Source organism: Adiantum capillus-veneris, chromosome 2, assembly GCF_014529385.1.
Source record: "Adiantum capillus-veneris isolate H3 chromosome 2, ASM1452938v2, whole genome shotgun sequence".
Classification (NCBI taxonomy): Eukaryota; Viridiplantae; Streptophyta; class Polypodiopsida; order Polypodiales; family Pteridaceae; genus Adiantum; species Adiantum capillus-veneris.
Genome location: NC_140932.1, coordinates 156,937,448 through 156,965,287, shown reverse-complemented (window position 1 = coordinate 156,965,287; position 27,840 = coordinate 156,937,448). Strand labels below are relative to the sequence as shown.

Genomic DNA, 27,840 nt, shown 5'->3' with positions numbered 1-27,840 from the left:
ATTTTGTTAAGTGTTTTAAGTAAGTCTCAGGGCTACATTTTCACTGGCACAGGACAGGGCTATTAGAGACTTGTTCACACTGGACGGACTCTCGCCTGGGCAGTGACACGTCTCCTCCCGCAAGATGTCAAGCCATCTGTTAGAAACAAGGGGAAACAAACCTTTTTAGCCACAGATATTGGTGGTGCATAGAATCTGGGGTAGCTAGGGAGGTTTGTTAAGTTGGACACTCAACTAAACTTACAAAGGACTATGATGGACAATAGGGCCTATTCCAACTTTCTGCATCAAGTTCATAGACGCATCGGATCAATGCGTACCTTTGGCCCACACCACCATAATCACTTCCCCCTTGTAGCAGGGCTATAGTGTCACTGGCACAGGACAAGAAGTTAGTTGCAGTTGGCACATTGGACGGACTCTCGCTTGGACAGTGACACATGGCAAGTGATACAGATGGTGGTCGAGTGGAAATCGTGGCCATATCACCACCACCTCAGTTTGGAGATAGGTTAGCTGGATTGGGATATCTGCTAGCCGTTGGTGGCTTCTTAGGGGATACACATGAGTGGTTGGTCCAATCGTCGCACACTCTATCATCATCTACTTTGTATGGTCGAGCGTCTTGAGTTCATGCACAGCACGTCTGCACCGTCCCTGCATATTTGAGCCTCAGCACCCCATTGGTGGGCCATTGTGCCCGGGAGTTCTGGGCTGGAGCTAAGTGTGTTGCCATGCGAGAGTCTAATGGTTCCTTTGAGTTAGTCGAGTCTTATGTTGTTCAGGTTCTACTGTTGAGTCGTGGTGTTTGTTTCTTTGTTGTTCATTCTCTTCTATGTTTCAGTCTATTGAAGTGAGATTTCACGCACATTGCACTGAGGAGCACCCACTATAGAGAGCACAACACATTATCTCCGCTACACCTCTAAAAAGGTGATTCATGCCAATCTCTTGGTCAAAGCAATCCTCTGTGCCATGATCAGTTCTCTCTATGTGGAGTGTGCATCTAAAGACATCTGCATGATGCTAGGAACATCTGTGTGACCTTCCGCTCATAGACTAACTTGGCTCAGTTTTGAAGTAACCGGCCAAGAGGCCTAAAGCCTAGAGAAGAACAAGGAACATAAGAATTACTAACTTGTGAAGTCCTACCAAGTGGCCTAAATTTAATACGAGGTTAGGATTAAAAATCCTAACCCCCAACCTAACTTGCAAGAACTTTCTGAGGGAACCAAATAAAGCACCCACACACACTTGCACAAAGGATGACACGTGGCAACTGTACTAAACTCGGGCAATTGCGCAAACATGCTGACGTGGAAGCTGTACGGATATGCCACAATTTGTGCTGGCTGGTGACGGGGCCCTATTGTATGGATTTCCACTTTTTACGCTCGTAGCCTTGGGTAGATTTCCATGTGAGCTTTTAGGTGCAGATACTTTTAGAAACATGTTCTTTTAGGATTGATGCTTTTGGGGCTCTGCGTTTGGGCATCCCTTGTAAGTTTAGCAGTTCCCTAGGGCCACTCTTAGAGAGCATCTACACGCACAGTCTCAGAGAGAGTTGGACCCTCGAAAGTTGTACTTTGTGAAGTAAAATAATAAAGAAATACCGAAACGGATGCCAGTCTTTGGGGCACGTCTTGACTCGGAACTCCGCTATGCCATGTCATATACTCTCTCTTTCTTTCTCAGTTATTCAAGCGATTTGAAGTACTAAAGTGTCGTCAAGTCTAACTATCGCAGTTATCTCTGTCTTTCCGTCTGATCCATCGTCGAAAATGATTAGAGAGCAGAGAAGTTGGTTTTCTCTTAGTGCTAGTTGATGGCTTGACAGATGCTGGAAGGTATATGGACTGGAAGATTGAACGGCTGCCCTTTGAGCCCTAGTGAGGACACTAGTGGGCTCCTCTACTTGATCCAACTTGTCTTGAGGGGACACCACATGGGTAGAAGGTGGTGGGTGACGGATTGTGCTAAATCCTATTAAATTAAGCTTTGGAAATGTAAATTCAGGTTCGCTCTGACTTGGGCCTGAAGATGTGGAGGCACTTTGCTTTGGAGAGTCTTTGTTGTAATGATCCTTAGCATCTGGGCAATGTCGGCAAGGTGGAGATGTCACCAGGAGGTGTATTTTTCCTGTTGCCTTCCGTAAATAAGTATTAGATATATTTACTTTATTTTTACTTGTTTGTCCCGGAACCCTTGAAAAGGTGCAAGTGGACAATGCATGGCCAGTGTGAAACGGCTGCAACCAAATGGGTTTCTCACATCGGGGATCTAGGTCGGTCAGACAGGGACTGCCCGGGCCAGTTAGCACTGAATTTTGATGAGTATGGAAGCTCGTGTGCGCCAAACTGGAATCTGGGCCACTCGTCAAGTCACTGCAACTTTATAAGTTGAAAGGGGCCAGTAAATTAACCCACATTGTAGATGTTGGTCAAATGGTAGTCTTCAATGATGGTCAGGAGACCGATAGGGACGCCATGGAAGCATCTCCTAAAATTTAGGGAACTGCTATTTTTGACCGGAAAATGTGTTCGCGTCATTAGCTCTGAAATGACAAGGGGAACATTTTATTGCTCTGCTGCCAAGTCAACTGACGCACCAGTTGAGATATTTTTAGCAGGGAAAGCCCAAACTCGGAAACTGGGCGACGTGTCAGCCTGTGAGCGATTCTGCCACTCTGGGAGGCAAAAACGAGCTGCATATCAACAAAGGGGACGCCATTTTCAGCCTCAGGTGGATTGTAGCAGGTACAGAAGCTATGGAATGCTTACCTTGCCCTCTATGCACAGTATGGTGACGGGAGTGATGTCCCGCACGCTACATACTGCTCTCTTTCTCCCCTACGTACAGTATGTTATGTCCCACTAGTGGGCTTCTCATTTGACCTATGTACAGTTCTAGGGGTTTATGCGCGTTTGCCAAGGCAAGAGCCTTCTGGACAGGAACCGGATTAGCTAATTGCTAATCCCCCACAGGTACGCACAGTTCCATCACGAAAAATTGCGAGTTTGGAAAGTTTTCTCGCGTGAAAACTCGTCCAATCCACAGGGGAACTGTCCCATTGCGTGCGGAAGCCCTTGGGACACGCGTAGGCGTGTTCGCTCCGCTAAAAACGATCCGAAACAGGGAATTACAGCCTGCTGTGTTTTTCTGCAGGTTTAGGGTTTCGCACCTAAACTGCAAGGGAACATCGGGGGAGCCTCGTGAGAGCCTTGGGATGCGTGTACAGGCTTTTGGGCTCCCGGCAGTGAAAAACAGAGAATTACAGCCCGCTGAATTTCTGTGACAGCTCACCAGAAAGCTTCCAGATATCGAGGGAATCCGTCCTAGACAGGTGTTTTTGACCTACAGGGGTTTTTGCGCCGTTCTGTTGTCGAAATCCGGTCGAAAACCTGCGTTTTCAGCCCTCGCCAGGTTTGGACAGCTTTGTGAAAGCTTGTGCTAAGTTGTCGGATCGTCTACCTTAATTTGAATAAAGAAATACCGAAAGGGGCGCCAGTCTTTGGGGCCTACAGGGTGTCGGTCTCGTGTGCGCAGTGACATTCTAGTCGCTGGACGCAAATGTGTTCTCTTCCCTTCTCAGTGCTCTGTGTAAAGTTAACAGGTAATTGAAATAGTACCGCCCTCTACGTTGTACGAGCCGGTTATAGGAGACCTATTGAGAAGAGGACATTTGCTTTCGTGGTGCCCATATTTCCCCACATCTGCAACACAATCGTTTGAATACACGAGACAAGGGGCAAGGTGGTCACAAGGTCTACTCTTGCACGAACGTAGTAGCTAACGTGTAGAAGCTCTAAGGGGCTAAAGGAGTATTAGCATGATAAAAAATCTGAAATGGAAAAGTACCTTGCATAGTCGTGGGAAATTCAGGAAGGGAACATGTGACTTGGTTGGCCATAGGGGGAGACCATGTTGGAAGTAGGAGCCAACCCTTGTTGAAGAGTAGGGGGTGAGGCTTTGTTGTATATGAGACAATCCCTTCGGGTAGTAGCAACCATTGTGTATTTCTCACAGAAGTGGCAATAAGCCCTAAGTGGGCATTCTTGTGGAGGATTCCCTAGTGAGCGGCATAAGCTACACCACACCACGGACTTAGGCTCTTGTTGAGACCTCAGCTCTTCTATCTCTCTCTTGATGTGGTCCAAAAATTCTTGATGTGGGGAGTAGGGGCTGAAGAGAGAAGGGCCTCTCCTCGTGAAGAGCTTGCTATAATTTTAGTGCTTCCAGTTTCCTACGTAAAGAAATTAAAGGGTGAAATGCACTTTCCAAGAGAACTAGAGCGGACTCTACTCAAGGAGGGTCCTTGAACAGCCTCCTTGCCCCTTCTATCCTGGTACTTGCAGCCACAAACTCATCTGGTGTGGAATCAGACCAAAGAGACTCCCTTAGCTTCTGTTGAGAATCCTTGGGAAGAGCGTTCTGCACCCACTTCTTGACCATGAAGTCTCTGGTTTGCTGAGAATCTTGGCAACCAAATCTTTCATTCTTGTCATTGATTTACTGCAAAAGTCTCATTAAGTTCAAGCACCAAGTTCCCCAACGCATCTAAAACCTTCTCTTAGCAATGGAGTGAAACTTCACTTGAGGTCCCACCGAACGGGCCGAAAATGAGAGCATTGTAGCAAGAAATCTATGACGTGCTCTCTATTGTGGGTGCTCCTTAATGCAGTATGCAAGAAATCTCACTACACACACAAATCAAACACTATAGAGCAATATGAAATGAATAGAGATAGCAAGACTACTACTCAGATTGACACAACAACAAACTCCAAACCCAATTGGAAGCTCCACTATACTCAAAGAACTGATGACTGTGGTTGGCAATACACTCAGCTCAAAGCCAACGGATCACAATTACAATGGGGGGGTTGAGGCTCCAATTGTGCATGGAGGGTGCAGGTGTGCAAGTGCTAGACTAAGGACATAAGACGCTCGAGTCCAATGAATAATAGATCTCCCAATACCAACCAGTTGAGCATATATACAAAACATAACCAATGGCTAACCCAAACATCTATGACAACACAGCTATGCCTATCTCCGAACTTTGGTGGCGGTGAGTTGGCCACTGTGTCCTCTTGACCACCCCTCCCCGTCTGCCACGTGTCCTGGACTACTAGTATCACTACCCAGGCCAGAGTCCACCGAGTGTGAACCCAAGGCCAAATGTAGCTGTTGTCCATGTCTTGTGACACAATAGCTTGCTACAACCACAATACCCGTCATTGGCACATTCACATTCATCTCTGTACCATCCTCTTCTGCACCTTCCTCTACACCCTATTTCTCCATAATCCGGGAATTAATATGCTCTCTCTCTTTACAATTGAGGAGTTACTGTCTATTGCAACGCCCTATCTGGCGATAACACAATATCAGGAATGGGGGAGGTTTGGGACTTCTAGTCCAAATTTTGGAATCGTCATAACCTGAACACCATCTCCAAATTTTGCACTCAATAGCTGAATAAATTATACTTGAACAGCATCTCCAAATTTTGCACTTAATGGCTCAATCAACTGTAATTTGAAAGAACTTTTCAAAGATAGGCTACATGAGTGCTTTGAGAAACTTAAAAGAAATATTTGGTTCCATCTTTTCAAGATTCAAATATGGGACTTGGGAGATTCTCAAATTCACTAATATGGTGCTCAATTGCTCCCATCCATCATTATTAGTTCTTGTATGGCACTCACTTTGTACGGGAATTTGTATTTGTCATGTGTAATTCGCAAGTAGTACATTTAGAGCCTTTTTTGAACAGAAAATTATTCTATAAATAACGACCCCCCGGAGTGCAGTCCCCAAGGTAACAGACTAAGAGATGAGTTACAAGGAAGACGTGTAGCAGAAAGTAGTCATTTTGATTACAAAGATGGGGTTTAATTTTAGGCTATGAGGTCTTTTAAGCTATAAAGGAGTATTTTCCTTTTCAAAGTGTCTGCAAGGAGAGGAAGTGCTTTTATAGGCTAGCTCCATTCCCCCACAACTAGTACTTACAGCTAAATCTGGACTCCAGCCTTGCAAACCTATCTGTATGTCTGTACGGATGGGTGAGCTGAAAAGGAAGAAGGCAAACTTGAAGATGATTAGGATTGAAGAACATCTTTGAGGTGTCTGTCCTCTGAGCCCTTTTCCATCTCTTACTAGCCTTTCTTCTTCTATCTTTCTATGACTCAAAACACTGTTTGACTGGTTCATCGCAAACAAAAGCCTCCCCTACAGATTGAGTCTTCTTCTCTTCTGCCCTCTGCCTGTATTCATACATTACCCCCCAACGTGTGTACATTCAGTTCATGGCTGTTTTTCCATTGGCAAGGATGGTCAGGAAGACCAATAAAGAACACATGCTGCAACAACATCTGATCACCATGCAGAGACAGAAGAGACACGACCCAAAGGAGGGCTCTTCACAGTAGTATGCCACCATGGATATAAACTCTGTTCTGTGCATTCTCTCAATTTAAGATTCCATAGGATAGGGTCTGTATGGCTGCACTCTATCTAATTTCATGGCGCTCCTCACCTCCTCAAGTGTAGGTCTCTCTTTCTGACTCTTTAGCACTGTTTTGTAATGTTCCTTTCCCTCTTTTGTTCGTCCTTCATTCCTCTAGGTAAGTTGTAGTTTGCCAAGTTGCAGTTCTGAAGTGCTGTCCTTCAGCAGGCCCTCAAATACTAATTAGTGAACACATTCTTTACTAGACAAAAATAAGGGAGAAAGGTTTCTCAAAGGATATTCATACCTGGACGGTTAGGAGTGTCTGGTATCGTTCTGGTAGCAGAGGACAGATAGAGACGGTGAAATTTTGGTTGTGTCCAGGATCAAGAGTGCCATGCAATGGGGATACATTCAAGAATGGCGTCTGTCTACGACAAGGAAAGCCAACCGTAAAATTGATGGGTATTTTTCCAGAATTTAGCAGACTTAAATACTTCTCTGCGGTCTGGTTAAACTGCTGGAAACCAAAATCTAGAGAAGTTTCACTCAGGCTATAACTTAAAAGACCTGTTTCCGCTTCCAGAACTATAGAGTATTGAGGTCCTCCCTCCACCTGCAACAAAGTAGCAATATTAAATTTAAGTTGAACCCAGATAATTTTGCAGACAGACTTTGCATCTTCTATGAGAACATATCAAATACCTCACAAATGGCTCTTGTATGGCATTCATAGCCAGGATATGCATTGAACGAAATCTCTACTTTTTCTTCTTCTCCTGGTTCAAGATAGCCCCGGATTGGTAGTATATCAAAAAGCTGACTTGCAGACACTCTTCTGTCAGGAATTGGTGGAATGCTTGTAGTATTACCAATATCATAGGAATCATCAATGAGAAACCAGTGATAGTTAGCAGAAAGCCTACTAACGTTTTGAATATTCAAGTGCAGGCGCTTTAATGTGTTCTCAATCACACACCTGCAATTAAGGAATTTTGTAGATGGTCACACTAGAGCATTGCTTAAGGAATTTTACTAGTTGAACACAGAGATTAATTGAGTAGTTTTTAGGTTAGCAGGAGCTTCATGGTTCAAAGTCAACACTTGTTGCAGCATAGACTTTAAAGATACAAGGATGATTTCTCGACACTAACATATAGACAACTCGAGAACACTATAACTCCAGAGAGATGGGGTTCTCCAAGACCTCAGAGGATGCTGAAGAGTTTATAGAGTATGGAGATTCCTCATCGAGATGGCCATAGCACGTGGATTGGCCGTTTTGTATGGCCTTGATAGGTACTCCTCTTCAGGAAGCTTCACTTGCTTCCCTCATAGACATGTGGCTAGCACTATGGATTATTTTTGGCTCCCACATCACTTTACCATGCATTTAGGACTTATCAGTCTCACCCAAACTTGTTAAAGTGGCTGTAGATCATGCTCATATATCTTTTGTAGTAGAGTTTACTTACATTATTAATGGATTTTGCAGAGAGACAGATGGAGTGTATGTAGTAGAGTTTTTTAGTCTTCTAGCAGGGGAGAACACCCATAGACCCTTAACAGAGCTCGCCCAGATATTGACAAAGATGATACACAGCGGCAGCCACAGGTTTCCCCCACTCTCAGCTTACTGGGAGACCACCATCTGGGAGCATGCCTCATAATAGTTGGTATGATGATGAGTGCCGAGAGACGAGAGCCCAGCTGCAAAGAGAGGTGGCTTTGGGAGACATCACACATTCGCAATCATGTATCATCTTCTGATACCTTATACGACGAAACAAGTTAGCTTTCTTAGCTCAACTTGAGAGAGATATTTATCAGATGCTCTTGAGCCAGAACTCTAGGGAGGCCTGGCGACTCTTTCGACAACACTCACCCTCTCTGGTCATTGCTTCTACAGAGACATGGACACAATATGCATCCTCTCTATACACAGTAGTGACCTGCTGAAGCCCTCTCCTCCCAATCCTACTTTCTTCACAGCAAAGATGGTGAGGCGATCCATTGACAAATTGCACATAGGGAGGGTACAAGATCATGGATTACTACGACGAGAGGTGTCTTGGTCTCTTCTTGTTGGAGATCCATAGACTCAGATAGTTTACCCTCAAGGTAGAGGACCTACACATAGAGGATCCATACAAAGGCAGATCACTACTTTTTACAAAGGGACCGGTCGGGATGGCCCACCATAGGTTACCTTGTCACCGATTTTGGCCATTGCAAGGCTGATCTGCAATTGTCACCAGTTTGGCCTATAGCCATGGATAGCGCTGATGATTTACAATTGTTGATGAATGCATTTGACATGCTTGTTGAAATTTTCCAAGAACCACTCGAAAAGTTGCAGGAGATTCTATTGCTTGTGAAGTTCCATGAGCTTGATCGGTGCAGGGCGACTAGGAGAGAGAAACTTGAGCAGATGGTCACATTGGTGCCATGGAAGGCATCTAGGAGCAAGGCAACCCATAGCCAAACAAAGGATGCAAAGAAAGGAGCAAGACTACTAGCGCCTAGCGATTGGTAGAGCATGTAGGGAAGGTGGATACTCCGATAGCTCAGGCATGGCACATGCGAGTTAACTGGAGTCCATGCATGGCATGTGGTAGTCCATGTAAGTCAACCGGAGTTCATGCATGGTAAGTAGTCGACTATTCATGCAAGTTAACTCGAGTCCATGCATGGCAAGTAGTAGTCCATGCATGGCAGGTGGCTATTCATGCAAAGGAATTGGAGTCCTTGAATGGGAGGTTGTAGTTCAAGCACGGCAAGTACAAGGCAACCCTAGTAAAGGCCAGTTCAATCATGGCATGTACTAGAAGACCCTAGCAAGGGGTAGTTGCCGTATGGCACGTGCATGACAACACAAAAGCTATCACAAATAGATGGCCCTAACTTGCAGATTCTAGCCGAGAGAGCCAAAGGGGGGTTAGGGTTAAAAACCTAACCCTGCTAACTTAAAGAACCTAGCCAAGGAGCCTAAAATCTTTTAAAATAAAGGACGGGCATTTTTCTCGGGGGATGATGAGGAATGATCACGAATGCCAGTTGGTATGATGAGGAATTCCGGGACAGTAGAGCTAGACTTCAGAGGGAGGTTCTTTTGGGGGACATCACTCACAGACAGCACATATTGACTTCCGACGCCTAGTGCGGCGGAAGAAGAGGGCATTTTTGGCTCGCCTAGAGCAGGATCTATACCAACTATTCTTGAGTCAGGACTCGCGTGAGGCATGGCGGCTCTTTCATGAGCACTTCCCCCCCCCCCCCTGCCATTACTTCCACAGAGGCCTGGGGCCAGTATGCATCATCTTTGTACACAGTTCCTGAGCAGCCCCTCTTCCCGACCCCCCCGATCCATGCCCGCACACGTGTGTTTTTTTCACCGCTGAGATGGTGAGGAAGGCCATTGACAGGATGAAGACTGGGAGAGCATATGATCATGATGACTTAGTGGCTGAGCATTTCATGCATGCCAGAGATTTACTAGAAGAGCTTCTAGCAGTTATGTTTAACCGTGCCATGTGTGAGGGCTTGCCTGATACCTGGAGCCTATCTACTATTGTACCTATCCTCAAGTCGGGACACCCTATGGAGCCTTAGAACTATCGCACTATCATGATTGGACACACATTGGCACCGTTGTACGCATCTATTCTTGAGCAGCAGCTGAGTAGATGGACAGAGAGGGAGGGGATGCGCGCAGTCGGGCAGGTAGGTTTCAGGAGGGGTTTTTCTACTCTTGACCATATCTTGACACTAAGAGCCATCATTGAGGAGGGCAGATCGCGTGCGAGACGGATCTATTGCAGCTTTGTTGATTTCCGTAAAGCATTTGACAGTGCCCAGAGCGAGATTGATGCGCAGATTACAGCAGATGGGAGTACCCACAGAGCTCATTTGGGGGGTCATGGCATTATACAGGTCAGTAGTGGGGCATGTACGCACCCCAGAGGGTCTATCCACACCGGTTTACTCCACTATTGGGGTGAAGCAAGGCTGCCCGCTCTCTCCTACTCTATTTTGTATGTATGTAGATGAGGTTTCTGACTACATTGAGAGAGATGGTGACAAAGGTGCACAGCTCACGGGGACATGGATTCCACTATTGTTATATGATGATGATATTGTTTTGATCTCTGACTCTCCGAAGGGGATGCAACGTCACTTGGATGCTTTGCATAGGTTTGCCCAAGAAAGTGGTTTGTCCGTCAACCTTGGTAAAACCAAGGTCATGGTATTTAATACCACCCCATAGTGGTTCAGGAGGTCAGCGCCCGCCTTCACATACGGACAGGAGAAGGTGGAGTATACAGATGCTTACACTTACCTTGGAGTGGTTTTTAGTGGGCCAGCATTTTCATTGAGGAGGGCAGCAGAGCTAGATTGACCAGAGCCCATGCAGCATTGGGTAAATTGGAAAGGATGTGTTCACAGGTTTAGTTTCGGGAGCTTCGGACGAGCTCTGGCTCTTTGACACTTTTGTGGCTTCTGTATTGCTCTATGGAGCTGAGATTTGGGGACCTTCATTGGACCATCACAAGAGGACAGGCCGCAGTGATGGATGGGGGGACACGGAGAAGCCTCCGGTCTCTATGATCTCGCGGCTCATTAGGGCCAAGACTTCAGTACCACGTGCTATTATACGAGCAGAGCTAGCTCCCTCCCCACTGGTGGTTGAGGCGCTCACCAGATCTGTCTCCTTCGTACACCGCATGTGGAAACTTCCCAGAGACAGATATGCACGCCTTGCACTTGAGTCCTCTCCACAGTTAGCCGTGCAGGGAGATACAGCATGCTGGTATGGGGAGATGACGTTGTGACGTGTTTTGGCGAAATGGTACGGACCACACCAAAGTCTTTGAGATATGTTTTTTAATGCTTTTGGGGGCCTTATATGTAAATAAATCATGCTTGTACAAAGTGTACAAAGGCGGTGTGTGCTAGCTGTCTCTACGCATGGGGGCCAGTTGTGCGGGGTACATAGTTTTGCTTTTTTTGTACATAGAAGTGTCGAGACTTCAAAGTATGAGTAAGTGATTTTAAAATATGAAGAAAAACCGAGTTTTTATCAGCTTGGGGTCGTGAGTGAGGAGGGATATTCAGCTGTGAAGAAGAAACTATGTGTTGCTGCAGCCTGTGGTGAAGGGTGGGGGTTTTGGTGTAGAGGTGCCCCTCTTGCCTTGCGAGAGCCTGGTGTGGTGAGTTGAGAGTGTGTCTCTCCTGAATGGGCTGATGAAAGTGGGTGCTTAGCTCTGCATATTGACCTCTCTTCATCTTGGTTTGAGGTATGGCAGCCATGTTGTTTGTTGCTCCCTTTGGTGCAGCTAGTCGAGGGTAGACTATGCGCTGCAATTCCTTGCTTGTACATACGCAAAAGGGCAAGGTTTTCCCCAAGTTTTCCATCACTTTTTCTGATTTTTTTTGCTGAACTTTGTGGGCTTTCAAAGTGAGCTTGATTTGGATGGGTTTTGGTCAAAGCTATGTGTATATATAAGAGCGCCTATGGAGTCTCTACTAGCTCATGGAAGGGCGTTTGAAAAGAAGTGAAGCTCTTGGTTTTATGAGGAAAAGTGCAGAGATTTCCATTGTTTTTCTTTACTTTTTTACTTTGGTTTTCTTGGTTCCTTTGCTTCCTTTGGTGCATCCAAGTATAGTGGGAGTTGTAGCGGTGTAGAGGGAAGCTAGTTCAAGCTAGTCGGGGCTGAGTGCGAGTGAGGCTATCAAAATTTGTGAGAGAAGATCAGCCCATATTATCTTGAGAGAGCTATACTCTTCATCCTCTTTTCTTGGTGTTGGTTTGAGGTGTTGTAGAGGCCAGCCCCCCAATCCTTCACAACGTCATGGTTTCAGGCGCATGGGTTCAGCGTAGACAGATTGCCTCCTTTCCAGTACTCACTGGATGCGCCCTCTCTGACTCTTACACAATCCGAGATCACCAGGCTCATTCGCCAGGACTTGACTCAGCTAGACACCAAGAGGACATGAATACAGCCAGTACAGGAGCTAGGCACGAAGATGGCTTTCTACAGAGAGCATCTCCTCCAGCTCACGGAGGATGGTTTTGTGACGAGGCCCAGATACATGGACACTCACCTGTCTCATGGGATACGATGTGCTATTGGCCAGATACACACATCTTCACACCAGCTGCGGATCGAGAGTGGGAGATACAGCAGAGGCCAGGACATGGCCCCTGTGTGACATCGAGCCTGAGACAGAGTTGCACTACACATGCCACTGCCCCATCTACTACGAGATACGAGGCGGCTTCCATTGCTTGTTCAGAGAGGGTCATGGGCCGCGGTCATCTCCGCGGCACAAAAGAAAGTAGAGGAGGCCAAAAAATGGATTGAGGTTGCCAAGAAAGGGAAAGGTAAGGAAGCTCCTTGTACACCCACTCTTATCAACATGACCTCGAAGAGGAACAAAGGAGGAGGATGCGGGCTCTACACGTGAGAGTAACCGGCCTCAAGGACATAAACAATGTGGAAAAAGAGGTCACAAGCCTCACATCCATGATGGGGATGGACAAGCCTTCACACACAAAGGCATGGAGAGTGGGCAAGAAGAGTGATGGCCTGAGAGAATCTTCAAAAGGAAGAGCTCTCATACTACGTTTCCCCTCTTTGGAAGAGAAGAAGGAATTCTTGAGAAAGAGGTCTACACTCAAGAAGACAGGTATTTTCCTTGGTCATGATCTCACTCTCTCACAAGTTGCACATATGAGATAGGTAATGCCGGGGATTACAGTGGCAAGGGAGAAGGGAAAGATGGCCTTTTACAGAGATGGTCGGGTGGTGATTGTAGGGCGGCGCTCTACATGACGATGTGAGACCTATGGGACTATGACTGAAGATGGCTACTTGGAATTGTGATGGATCTATGAGGTTGGACGTTGGTGCCTTTGAGAACAGTTTCAGAGACAGGGACATTGTTTTCTTCTTAGAGACTCATCAGGCCCCTGGACAGCTTATGCCACATGCGGTGGGATACAAATAGGAGACAGCCCACAAGATATCGCAAGATCTGAGCATGGGAGTAGAGGTTAAGGAGGAGTGGCAGTGTTATTTAGGGAGGAGTTACAACCACTACTACATATTGTACAGAAATATGATCATGCTAGATACATGTGGGTGAGGCTGAGGCTGAGAACTTGTGCAGTAGGCATCTTGCCCGGGAAGAACAGAATAACTGCATTTAAAGCATATTGCGCCACTGGGTCCATCAAAGCTTGAACAGGAATGAGCACTTCAGTAGCGGGTTACTGCCCCTCCCAAGAGTTCTGAGCACCTTCAAAATCTTCTGACAAACAAGCTCGAATTTCACCCATTTCTGAATACTCAGGTGTCATCTGTTTTCTGCGTTTGTATAAGTTGATAAAGGGCACAGCTGAATCGGACATACACTGAGAGCTTAATGTTATGTACTGCATATGTACACTGCCAACAATCCTGCACCCAAAAAAGTCCTTTGTACGCAAGTCTATTTACTGAAAATGAACTGCTCCTAAGCTAAAGTGATAATCAGACATTGTCTGCGCCACAATGAGCGCCAAACCTGAACTGCTTTCCTAAACACACACACACACTGTCACACACACACACACTGAAGCAGACCAGCAACTGCAGATGGAAATCGTACAGAGTAGGTGCTGATAAACCAACGAGCTGGCTGATGCACGTCCCGCAACCACGCAAGGCACAGTCCACCCAGAGACGCAGTTCGCACTGGAGGTCACAAGTGCAGAGCTCATAGAGAGACAGGGCACGTAGGGGCAACTTCGTGCAGAGGCTTCACATACAGAGCCCTCTCTCTCTCCCTCTCACACACACACACACACACACACACACACACACAAACCTATCGCAGATTCTCTCTCTCTCTCTCTCTCTCTCTCTCTCTCTCTCTCTCTCTCTCTCTCTCTCTCTCTCTCTCTCTCTCTCTCTCTCTCTCTCTCTCTCTCTCGATATGGGATCGTTTCCACCGCTTATTCAGAGAGGGTTTCGGTCCTTTCTCTAGGGTCATCAGTTATGAGGATCAAAGATGTCTTGGGCTATATCTACTTGAGTTACACAGATATAGAGACACTTTATTGGAGAGAGATAGAGAGAGAGAGTCCCAGAGACAAATTACAGATTTCTTTTCACTAGATATGGGACAGCTAGAGGAGCAGTCATCATTGTAGAGCTCGGCCCACACTCATTCGACCACTACCGGCACTCTCATCGACTGAGCACTGGAGCTACGGCCTCATAGGTCATTTTGGCCTTTTAACCGAGATGATGTAGAGAAGGAAGTCAAAGAACTTCTCCGCATGATGGGGAGTGAGGCTACTCATACAAAGGCATGGAGGGTAGGGAAGAAGATGCAATGAAATGGGGAGACTTCCAAGGAGAGAGCTTTAATCATGCGTTTCCCATCCATGGAGGCAAAGAAGGACTTCTTGAAGAAGCGTCCTACACTTAAGAAAACGGGTATATTCCTTGGAGATGACCTCACTCTCACACAACTTGCACATATGAGAGAGGTAATGCCAGAGATTCAAACGGCAAGAGAGAAGGGAAAGACGGCCTTCTACAGAGATGGTCGGGTGGTGATTGTAGAGCGGCGCTCCACATGACGATGCGAGACCTATGGGACCACACTCAAAGTTGCCACTTGGAATTGTAATGGATCTATGCGCCTTGATGTGGGTGCTTTTGAAGATAGTTTTATGGGAAGAGACATCGTCTTCTACTCTGAGACACATCAGGCCCCTGGGCAGTCTATGCCTCACATTAGTGGATATAGATGGGAGAGAGCCTATAGACAAGAGACACGATCAGAGCATAGAGAGCAGGGCTCAGGAGGAGTGGCAGTGTTATTCAGGGAGGAGTTGCAACCATTGATACATATAGCTCGCAGGGATGAGCAAGCTAGGTACATGTGGGTGAGATTGAGAGCAGATACAGGCAGATATCTTTACATTGCTATTTGCTACTTTCCCCCGAATACGTCAGTTTAGCACCACCCAGAGGACGGTCCCCCTTCTCTATTTTGGATGATGACATTTGGGAGTTCTCTAGAGATTGTGACATCATCATTCTAGGGGACTTCAATGCTAGGACTGCCGATCATCAGACAGTATTTTATGATACTTCAGAGGAGATGCTGAGAGAGCTAGATGTCGCAGAGACGGGCCTATCCAGACTATCACAGGATGGGGAACACACTGAGTATGGACGACACTTGATAGACATGGGGACTTCACACGGATTGGCCATCTTGAATGGCCTACAGAGATTTCCCGCTGCGGGGGGTTTTACATGCTTTCCACACAGACATGGAGCCAGCACAGTGGATTATATCATGGCACAACCAAGCCTCATCTCTCATATCCAGGATCTCACGGCTGGACCCAGACCTTTGGGTGTGGCAGTAGATCATGCTCTTGTGTCGTTTACCATCTCTTTTCAGTTTAGTATAGCACACAGGCCACGGGCAGTAGCCCCTACTCGCTACACCTTTCACGCGGGAGACGGACTCTATATACATAGATGGGATCTATAGACGCCTGTGCACAGAGGAGCCAGGGCGACCTCTGGAGGATCTTACTACTATACTGACACAGACACTACATGGTGCAGCAGCAGAGGCAGAGACGCCATTCGGGGAGCATGCCCTAGAACAGCTGGTATGATGAGGAATGCCGGGACACTAGAGCCAGACTTCAGAGAGAGGTACTTTTGGGGAACATCACTCACAGACAGCACATATTGACTTCCGACACCTAGTGCGGCGGAAGAAGAGGGAATTTTTGGCTCGCCTAGAGCAGGATCTATACCAGCTATTCTTGAGTCAGGACTCGTGTGAGGCATGGCGGCTCTTTCATGAGCACTCCCCCCCCCCCTGCCATTACTTCCACAGAGGCCTGAGGCCAATACACATCATCTCTATACACAGTTCCTGAGCAGCCCTCCCATCCCGACCCCCCCGATCTATGCCCACACACATGTGCTTTTTTCACCGCCGCTAAGATGGTGAGGAAGGCCATTGACACGATGAGGACTGGGAGAGCTTATGATCATGATGGCTTAGTGGCTAAGCATTTCACGCATGCCAGAGATCAAACAGCACAGCTTCTAGCAGTTATGTTTAACCGTGCCATGTGTGAGGGCTTGCCTGATACTTGGAGCCTATCTACTATTGTACCTATCTTCAAGTCGGGAGACCCTACGGAGCCTGGGAATTATCGCACTATCATGATTGGACACACATTGGCACGGTTGTACACATCTATTCTTGAGCAGCAGTTGAGTAGATGGGCAGAGAGGGAGGGGATACGCGCAGCCGGGCAGGCAGGGTTCAAAAGGGGTTTTTCTACTCTTGACCATATCTTGACACTCAGAGCCATCATTGAGGAGGGCAGATCACATGGGAGACGGATCTATTGTAGCTTTGTGGATTTCTGCAAAGCATTTGACACAGTACCCAAAGCTAGATTGATGCGCAGATTACAGCAGATGGGAGTACCCACAGAGCTCATTTGGGGGGTCATGGCATTATACAGGTCAGTAGTGGGGCATGTACGCACCTCAGAGGGTCTATCCACACCGGGTCACTCCACTATTGGGGTGAAGCAAGGTTGCCCGCTCTCTCCTACTCTATTTGGTATGTATGTGGATGAGGTTTCTGACTACATCGAGAGAGATGGTGATAGAGGTGCATAACTGGCAGGGACATGGATTCCACTATTGTTATATGCTGATGATATTGTGTTGATCTCCGACTCTCCGGAGGGGATACAACGTCACTTGGATGCTTTGCATAGGTTTGCCCAGGAAAGTGGTTTGTCCATCAACCTTGGTAAAACCAAGGTCATGGTATTTAATACCACCCCACAGTGGATCAGGAGGTCAATGCCCGCATTCACATACGGCCAGGAGACAGTGGAGTATACAGATGCTTATACTTACCTTGGAGTGGTTTTTAGTGGGCCAGCATTTTCACTAAGGAGGGCAGCAGAGACTAGATTGACCAGAGCCTAGGCAGCACTGGGTAGATTGGAAAGGATGTGTTCACAGGTTCAGTTTCAGGAGCCTCGGACGAAGCTCTGGCTCTTTGACACTTTGGTGGCTTCTGCATTTCTTTATGAAGCTGAGATTTGAGGACCTTCATTGGATCATCACGAGAGGACAGGCCGCACTGATGGATGGGGGGACATGGAGAAGCCTCTGGTCTATGATCTCGCGGCTCATTAGAGCCAAGGCTTCAATACCACGTGCCATTGTCCGAGCAAAGCTAGCTGCCCCCCCACTAGTGGTTGAGGCGCTCACCATATCTGTCTCCTTCATACACCGCGTGTGGGAACTTCCCAGAGACAGATATGCCCGCCTTGCACTTGAGTCCTCTCGACAGTTAGCCATGCAGGGAGATACAACATGCTGGTATGGGGAGATGACATCATGGTTTCAGGCACATGCGTTCAGCATAGACAGATTGCCTCCTTTCGAGTACTCACTGGATGCACCCTCTCTGACTCTTACACAGTCCGAGATCACCGGGCTCATCCGCCAAGACCTGACTCAGCTAGACACGAGGAGGACATGGATACAGCCAGCACAGGAGTTGGGCACGAAGATGGCTTTCTACAGAGAGCATCTTCTCCAGCTTACGAAGGACGGTTTTGTCACGAGGCCCAGGTACATGGACACCCACTTGTCTCATGGGGTACGATGTGCTATTGGCCAGATACGCACATCTTCACACCAGCTGCAGATCGAGACTGGGAGATATAGCGGAGTGCCAGCAGAGGCCAGGACATGCCCCCTATGTGACATAGAGCCTGAGACACAGTTGCACTACACATGCCATTGCCCCGTCTACTACGAGATACGAGGCCGCTTCCACTGCTTGTTCAGAGAGGGCTTTGGACCACTCTCCAGAGTCATGCGGTACGAGGATCAGAGATGCTTGGGTTTGTTTTTGCTCGAGCTGCGCAGACATAGAGAGAGCCTGATGAGAGGAGAGGCTAGCCAGCATCAGAGACAGATCACAGACTTCTTTAGAGCAGACACTAGACACCCGGAGGAGTTACTACCACAGTAGAGCTCGCCGGCTCACGCCAGAGGCACACTAATCGACCGGGCGACCGAGCTGGGGAGATCCAGACGCCCGCGACTACGGAGGACTACACAGCACCGACGGAGGCTGCATCAGAGGATTCCGATCACTTTGGCCCGACATGCATGACGCCCGGTCAGACTACTGACCATGGAGGAGATTGATGAGATCCGCCAGCGACCAATGCTGGATCTCTTGTGATTTTAGCTATCCCAGCTAGTTGATTAGTTCACACCTTGGAGTTTAGGATTCCATAGTAGTCATTTAGTCATTTTGTCATATTGTCATTGTCATTTTCATTTCATTTTGTTACTTTTGTTACTCGGACTTTGTATCAGATCCACCACATTGTAAATTTTAGTTCTCATAGGTCACTCTAGCCTTTTGAAGACGTTAATATAACATTTCATTTTCTCTCTCTCTCTCTCTCTCTCTCTCTCTCTCTCTCTCTCTCTCTCTCTCTCTCTCTCTCTCATGCACACATACCAATTTCCACAAGCAATCTCTCTTTCACACGTTTTCATATACACACACCTATCTTAAAGCCAAAATCAAAGCCAAAATTCAAAAAGCTCATTGACGCCACCAAGGATGAACTCATGCATGAAGCTATTACAACAAACCACAAGCTTGTCAATCAATTAATTCGCCCTCCCCTACCAACCCAAATAGCTCCCACTAACTTTGCCCATCTTGAGGCCAAAATCAAAGCCAAATTCAAAGAGCTCATTGACGCCACCAAGGATGAACTCATGCGTGAAGCTATTACAACAAACCACAAGCTTGTCAATAAAAGTAATTCGCTTCAAGCGGAGTTGAGAAAATTGAAGGAGAGATCTGAGGCTTTGAACATAGCATGGGAGGAAGAATGGAAGCAAGCAGAAGATGAGTTGTCACAAATAATGACATGGCATGTCCAGCCGAGACCATTGGACAAAGGTTTAAAAGTTGTTCCAACTTATAGGGAACTTATAGGGTCCCGTCTGCCAACACAGCCCTTGGGACACTAGAATTTTAAAAAGAAAGAGAAATCGCGTGGGATGCGCTGATGTGGCAGTTGTACGGACGCTCAGCGATTTTTGCTGACTGATGACGTGGTAGCATCCGTGTTTCTGTTCACTGCTCTTATGATTGGAGTACTAATTGAGTTAAGCTTTTGCATAAAGAAGGTGATGTAAATAATGTAAACAACTACCGGACTATAATGATTGGGTCTCTTATGGAAAAGTTGTTTGGGTGCATAATGGAGATGAAATTGAGTGATTGGGCTGAAGAGAATGACAAGCGTGCAAAAGGACAAACGGACTTTTGTCGATTCCATAACACCATTGATCATCTTGTCACTCTTCTTGTTCTCATGTATACATTCATGAGGACTCCTGGACAGAGGAGGTTGCTTTACGTACGGCTCGCTCTGCTTGGGCTTGGGCCAGGCACTCGTTGCAGTCACGCCTATCTAGAGGACGTTCGGATGCGGATTACACCCCATCCAAGCTAGTCTCGAAGATAGCCCATCTAGCTGCTGCGGCAGCATCTGTTCTCTCTCACTCCCCATGAGGATCGTCTCATGGAACGTGCAAGGACTAGATGGGCCCCAGTTTCAGCGTCAGCGGGGCCGACTACGCCAGGAGCTTCAGCGCTGCCTTGTTGGAGGAGAGATTGATCTCCTTATGCTTCAAGAGTACCATTTGTGTGAGAGCCACATTAGACGTTGTGGTCAGCTCTTGCGTGGACGATATGACACTTTTTGGTCAGCTGCTTTTGGACCTAGAGGCATCCAGGGTGGGGTATGTATGACTATTGCAGACTCTTTGCAGCAGGCCAATGTGGGCAGAGGGATTATTGTGCCAGGTAGGGCTCAGTGGATTACTATGCAGTTTCAGGGTTGCTTAGTGGGCTTCCTGAACATCTATGTGCCCAATGTGGCGAGTGCTCGAGGAGAGTTTTGGTCACAGATAGTTGAGTCTCTGCCGCAGGCAGAACACTGGTGCATAGGAGGGGACTTCAACATGTTGGAGGACCCTTCTGACAGGATTGGTGGTAGCCACGCTACTGTGCATGGAATTGAGCTGGCAGCTTGGGAGAGGTTTTGTATGATTCTGAGGGTCTCGGATGTTTGGAAGCACTCTGGTTTTGTGAGGCCCCTAGACAGCCTTGCCTTCTCTCATTCGGACCGCAAAGTGGGAGGAGTGAATCTATCGCGGATAGATCGCTTCTACACTAGTAACCATTTCAGTGACTTGCGAGGGATAGTGGGCATTCTAGCAGGGACTTCCTTCTCGGACCATGCACCAATGATCCTCACAGTGGCAGACTGTCACCAGCGTGTGACTACTATCTATCCTTTTTGTTGATTTCTTTCTTATTATCTATTTACTTTCACTTTTTGGAAACACCCCTCGGGAAATCTAACTGCCCTGCATTGCATAGCTAGTGTGGAACTGTCCAGAGGGAGTCCAGGCCTGAGAGCAAGAGAGCACTAAGGTTGGACAAAGACTATGGTTAGCCAAAGTGGGGTCATTGACTAGCCAAAGTAGAATCCTTTGCTACAGAGGCTACATTTCAATTCTGGATGTGGCCGCAGTGTACAAAGAGGGTCGGATGACCTAGAAAGATACAATGGCAGCATCTCCTAAAATTTAGGGAACTGCTATTTTGGGACCTGAAAATGTCTTCGCGTCATTACGTGCAGTTTGACATGGGGATCATTTTGTTACTCTGTGGCCAAGTCAACAGAGGCTGCAGGTGAGATATTTTTAGACCCCAGGGTCTAAAGCGGGAAAATGCACAAATGAGTGACACTTGGCACTCTGAGGCCAGTTTACTACTTCTCTACTTATAGAGAAGGCAAAAACGTGATTTATAGCTGGGAGGCTCATTTTGCAAGTCTCTCTCACAGGTTAAGAGCTATGGAGTGCTTGCTTTCCCTCCTATGTACAGTGCGGTGCCAGGAGTGATGCCCTGCACGCTACGCACTGCCCTCTCTCTCCCCTTTGGCAGTATGTTATGCCCTCCTAGTGGGCTCTTCATTTGACCAATGTACAATTGTGTGGGTTCATGTGCAATTGCCGAGGCAAGAGCCTCTTACACAGGTACCGGATTAGCTAGCGGCTAATCCCCCCGCAGGTACAGGTGAATTCGGAGAGGTTTCATGCCAGAAATCTCGTCCGATTCAAAGGGCAAGTAGCCCTACAGGTGCGGGAGCTCGAGGACTTGCTACGGATGCGACCGGCATGCGAAACGGAGCCCAAAACAGTAAATTACAGCCTGCTGTGTATTTTTTCACGTTTAGGGTTTTGGCCCTAAACGGACCCTAATACCCCCAGAAGGTTCGGGGACGCAAGGGGACCGCTGTACAGGTGATCTGGCGCATTTTCAAGGCTGAAAACAGAGAATTCAGCGTGCTGCAGATTCTCGCAAGGTTTTGCAGAGTGTCCGTATGCGTCGGGAAAGTCATTTAATGCGTAGGAATACTGACCGTGAAGGGTTCTAGTACAGTTATGCTGCCGAAATCAGGCCGGAACAGTCAAAATTCAGCCAAGGTTGTGCGGGGCAGCTTATAGGGATCCACAGCGTTTATTCCCTCTTTTGAACAATAAAGAAATACCGAAAGGGGCGCCTAAGTTAGGGGCCAATCTGGTGTCGGTCTACTCATACAGGTGCAATCTAGCAGCCTGTATCCCTCTCCCCTTTGTTGTGTCTTGAAAGTACAGGTAAAATAGACGACTAATAATGGGTGAAAGCTAAATCAAGGTTTGAAGTAAAGTATACCGCCCTTTTTGGATTGAACAGGCCGGTTTCATGGTTCCATCCCCGGGATTAAATCACTTTTTCCCATAGAAGTGAGCCTTGGTCAGATTGGGCTTGAAGACACAGGGGATCATAGACCAGACACAGGGAATTGCATTTATGGCTGACAGACCAAATGATGTGACTGAAGAGGTTTCTTCTTCACAGGGTCAACAGACACATGAAGTGGGTGAGTCTTCATGACCACCACAGACGGATGATGATATATTCAGGACCCAGTTAGCTACTCTTGTGGCTATGTTCACACAAGTAATGCAGAACCCGAGGTTTTTAGCCTTTCTGCAACCTCCTGTTCCGTCTCAGCAAGTTGGCTCACTGGATCGTATTCAGAAGCCTGTTAAGGCTCAAGCACAGGTGATTCATACTGCACAATCAATGGAAACACCTGTACACTTGACGGAGAACATGCAGTCTCCATAACCTGTGCCTAAGGTGCAAGAATATGTGGCTGAGATGCCAGTCTTCCAAGCTGTACCAGTTCAGCCCGCCACCTTTCAGCAGCCTATAGCTGGTTCTAATGGGTAGGGAAGCAACCTACAGGCTATGCAACAGGTCTTCCCACCACCTTCAGTACACCCTGGCTATTTTGGAGGTGGATCGGTATTCCAGAGCATGGCTGGTCATACACCTGGAAATCAGTTTTACACGCCAAAAACAGTGTTTGGGGGTGCTCAAACGATGATGCCTAACCCCATGTATGGTGTCACGGGCATGCTACCAGGGTTTCAGAGCACTCAGGGCCAATTTGGGATGCCACAGGAAAATTTTGGTATGGCTGGAATTACAAATCAGCAGCCAAATATGGCGTTTCCAGGTCAACTTAATAGCGGCCAAGGAACACAGATGAATCCTAATAGTGTTCCCATGTTTCAGTCACTTCCATATGACAATTTAACGCCGCTGGGAAGGCCAACTCCGTACAAAGAAGGTGGCAAAGGTGTGTCATTCACGACCTTTACAGGGTTTGATGACAGGAAGAAGGCTCTTTCATTCCTCCAGCAGTTTGACAAGGCCTATGCAGGGGGAAACTTTACAGAGGCTTCAAAGGTCCGCAAGGCAGCCACTTTCTTGACAGGGAATGCGGGACAATGGTCAACAACTTTATTGCTTCAAGGACAAGCTCCGTCCACATGGATTTACTTCAAGCAGATTTTTACAGCAGCATGGTTATCTGATGACTTTGAAGCAAATGTCATGACAGAATGGCACCAGCTTAATGCTGCTACTTGCAAGAATCTGGATGACTACAATCGGAAGTTTTGGAAAGCTCTACTTCCAGTAACTTCCTATAGGTTTGTGCCATTGACAGAATAGATTGAAAAATACTGTTGTGGCCTACCCAAAGGATTGAGAAAGTACTGCACGAAGACCAAAGTCACTACTTTGACGCAGCTCATCGAGGTAGCAAACACTGGCAATGGTTTGCTTAAGGGAGAAGATTGTGAATTCAATACTGGCGTCAAGGAAGGATCAGCCAAGAAAAATTCAGCGAAGAAGTATGTTTCCAAGGACGTTCCTAAAGTGACTCAGGAGCCAGCCAACGCAGGGAAAGGCAAAGCTTCGGCTGAATCAAAAAAGGGACCAGCGAAGAAATGGAAAAGACGTTTTCCTCGCAAGTCTGAAGAGCAAAAGAAGGTCCTGAGGATAGAGAACAAATGCTTTATTTGTGAGCAGCCTGGCCACATTGCTTACAATTGTCCTACAAAGAAAAGGCCAGCTGATTCTGATGACAAGGAGGACAGGAAAGGAAAGAAGCCCATGGCTGGTCTAGTGCCAGATATGGTGGGCAACAAGCCAAATTCAGATGCAAGTGAGCTTTGCAGAGCTTGGGGAAAGGTCAAGGATCAAACAGTGTTTATCTTCTTTGATCCAGGTGCTAAAGCCAACTTCATTTCCCTAGAATTGGCTTCAAAGTTGGGAATCCGACCTGAAGAGATAGGGTATACAGCAGAGGCAGGTTTGGCATGTCCTGGCCATACAGAGACTGTGACACCCATCATCGGAAAGTTGCGCCTACATATCCAGTCCTATGTAGATGCTGAAGAATTTTACATCATGCCACTGGACGGATGTGATGTGTTGCTAGGTATTCCTTGGTTGTTTCGTGTACAGGGAATCATGGATGCCTACAACAAAAAGATCACTGTACAGAGCAGGGGAAAGACTCACATTCTGGATGTAAAGCTTAAAGGGGAGTCTATTCCCACTGTATCAGCTTCTGCTATTACTTCTGTAATGAAAAAGCATCTTTCTGCGTACTTGGTTTTTGCACGTGAAGTGTCAGATTGTGATGAATCAAATTTATATGTGCTAGATAAAGAAAGGTCAATGTTTTTACAACGGTATAGTGACTGTTTTTCCGATTCATTACCGTCTCAATTACCGCCAGAGAGACCCGAGGACCATGCGATAGATTTGGTGCCAGGCAGTAGCCCACCAAATAAACCTCCATACAGAGTTAGTGCGGCTCAGCAGAAAGAGATAATGGGCCAAGTACAGGAGCTATTAGAAAAGGGGCTGATTCAGCCCAGTTCATCTCCATTCTGTTCTCCAGTGTTGTTGGTGCAGAAAAAGGATGGCTCATGGCGTATGTGCATCGACTACCGTGCACTGAACAAGAATACCATCAAGAATAGGTTCCCTATACCTAGAATTGATGATATTATGGACAAATTAGAAGGAGCAGCTATGTTTGGCAGGATAGATCTAAAGAGTGGGTACCATCAGATCCGCATTAGATCAGAGGATGTGCACAAGACTACTTTTAGAACAACGTTTGGCCTTTACGAATTTTTAGTGATGCCCTTTGGTCTCACAAATGCTCCTGCTACGTTCAATAGGATGATGGACAAAATTTTCCATCCACACCAGCAGTTTGTTGGTACATTCTTTGATGATATGATAGTCTACTCAAAGAATGAAGAGGAGCATAGGCATCCCTTGGCCATTGTGTTCAAAGAGCTACGCAGTCATAGGTTGCTCATCAATGCAAAGAAAAGTGAGTTTTTTCTGGAAGAGATTCACTTTCTGGGACACATTGTCTCAAAGGATGGTGTCAGAATGGATCCTGCAAAAGTTGAAGCGATCAAGTCATGGCCAAATTTGAAGACGGTGCATGATGTCCGAAGCTTTTTGGGACTATGCTCCTATTACAGAAGGTTTATTTCGCTGAGATTGCTTCACCTTTACATGCTCTTCAAAAGAAGGCAATCACCTTTAGATGGACACAGAAAGAGATTTTAGCTTTTAATCTCTTAAAGGAAAAGATGACTTCAGATCCAGTCATTGTGTTGCCTGATCTTAGGAAGTCATTTGTGGTCCAGTGTGATGCCTGTGGTAGTAGCATTGGTGCAGTGCTAATGCAAGATGGCAGGGTAGTAGCCTATGAGAGCAGAATTTTGCAAGGGCCAGAGATGACCATGCAGGTCTATGAGAAAGAGTTACTGGCTGTGATTCATGCGCTCTTAAGTTGGAAACACTACCTGCTGGGTGCAGATTTCGTTGTTCAAACGGACCATCAGACCTTGCGATACTTCTTGACACATACAAAGTTATCTGAGAAGCATATGCGATGGGCAAATATCTTGTCCATGTTTCATTTTCAGATTGTGCATGTGGAAGGCAAGAAGAACGTTGTGGCTGATGCCTTGTCAAGGAAGCCACAAATTTCAGCTGTGTCAATTCCTTATCATCATGAACTTGATGATATGAGAGAACAGTATGCAAATGATGAAGATTTTGCAAGGGTCTTCGAGCAACTAATGGATGGACAACGTCATGAACACTATCTTCTTAAAGACGGGTTCATGATAATGCATGGCAGATTGTGTCACAAAGACATTGCGACGCAAAGTTATGGAAGAGAGTCATGTCCCACCGTATGCAGGGCATCGTGGTATCGATGCTACAGTTAAAGCGGTTGAGACATTCTTCTATTGGCCTACATTGAGAAGAGATGTGGATGCCTTTGTGCGAGAATGCCTAATATGCCAAAAGGTCAAGTTTGACGGGCAAAAGGCACCAGGGTTATTGCAACCACTACCTATTCCAGATAAACCATAGGAAAGTATTGCTATGGATTTTATCTTTGATCTTCCGAGAACGCAGACAGGAAACGATGGTATTTGGACCATTATTTGCAGATTCAGCAAACAGGCTCATTTTATTCCTGTCAGGAAGAAGATAAAACCAGATCAGATGGCACGCTTGTTTATGAGCAATATTTTCAAGTATCATGGCATGCCACAGTCGATTGTTAGCGACCGTGATCCACGCATGACAAGTTTGTTCTGGAGAGGCTTGTTTGAGAATATGGGCACCACGCTCAAATTCTCTTCGTCATTTCATCCTCAAACAGATGGGCAGTCAGAAGAGGCAAATTCTACTGTCCTAGATCTGCTGAAGTGCTATGTGTCAGAGCATAAAGGAAAGTGGGAGCAATATTTTCCATTGGTGGAGTATGCATACAATAATACAGTGCATTCATCAACTGGCAAGGCACCCTTTGAGATAGTTGAAGGTAGCAAAAAAGTTCCTCCCATACTGCATACAAAGGACAAGATATTTGAAGCAGATAAGTATGTTCAGGATATGGATGAAATGTACCAGAAGGTCAAAGTGGCCTTAGAAAGGACTCAGGCAAAGCAAAAGAAAGCAGCTGATCGTCACCGTCGTGAAGTGGTATATTCACTTGGTGATTGGGTGCTTTTACGCTTTGAAAAGGCAAGGTTAAAGAAGATGAAGGGCAAGGAAAGACTGTTTCCAAAGCTCAGCATGCGTTACTATGGGCCTTTTCAAGTATGCGACATAATCAGCGATGTTGCATATAGGCTGAAATTGCCTGACAGTTGGAAGATTCAAAATGCGTTTCATGTGAGTCTTCTCAGACCCTATGTGGGTGATGTGCCAGAAGATATGCCAGCTGAAGATCAACCGGAAGTCGAGGAACTTGACGAGATCTTGGTCCCCGAACAGATTTTGGCACACAAAGAAAGGAAAGTGAAAGGCAAGGTTGCTAGGCGTTACTTGGTAAAGTTCAGAAACTATCCACCAATGGATGCTAAGTGGATGGAAGAAGGTGAACTTGCAGAGTCACCAACTGTGTTATCACTTTACCTTGAAGCCTTCGATTTGCAACCTACCTTGACCCCTTGAGTTTCAGAGCTACATGGATTGTCAGTGTGACAATGGCTTTTGAAACAAATGATGTACATGGTATTTAAAGTGAGCTCAAATGGAATACCTGTTACATGAATGTTAGAGATGTACAGATTGTCAGTTTGGCAATTGCTCTTATGGAATGTCCAAAAGTTTGGTTAGTGCTATAGAAGTGAGTATTTCTTGTCAGTTTGTCAAGGATACAGTAATTGCTTCTATTAAAGAGTACATCTGTAACTGCATTCTTAAACTGTCGGTTTGGGTATGCTTGAAAGTGTTACGGGATCCAACGTGTACTATAACACAGT

General features: G+C 46.5%; 1 protein-coding gene across 6 annotated transcripts in view; it reads right to left on the bottom strand.

The window, feature by feature from the left end:
• LOC147463924 (uncharacterized) overlaps positions 1-27,840 on the bottom strand; it is a 260,902-nt gene that overhangs the window by 152,437 nt on the left and 80,625 nt on the right. For all 6 annotated transcript variants that reach the window (XR_015185506.1, XR_015185507.1, XM_086491978.1 and 3 more), the window contains 2 exons: positions 7,157-7,430; positions 6,759-7,067 (listed from right to left, as the gene is read on the bottom strand). Coding sequence is in view for 4 of the 6 variants with exons in the window: in XM_086491978.1 (XP_086348104.1) it covers positions 6,759-7,067; positions 7,157-7,430 (583 nt within the window). In the remaining 2 variants the exon portion in view is untranslated. The remainder of the gene's footprint in view (positions 1-6,758; positions 7,068-7,156; positions 7,431-27,840) is intronic.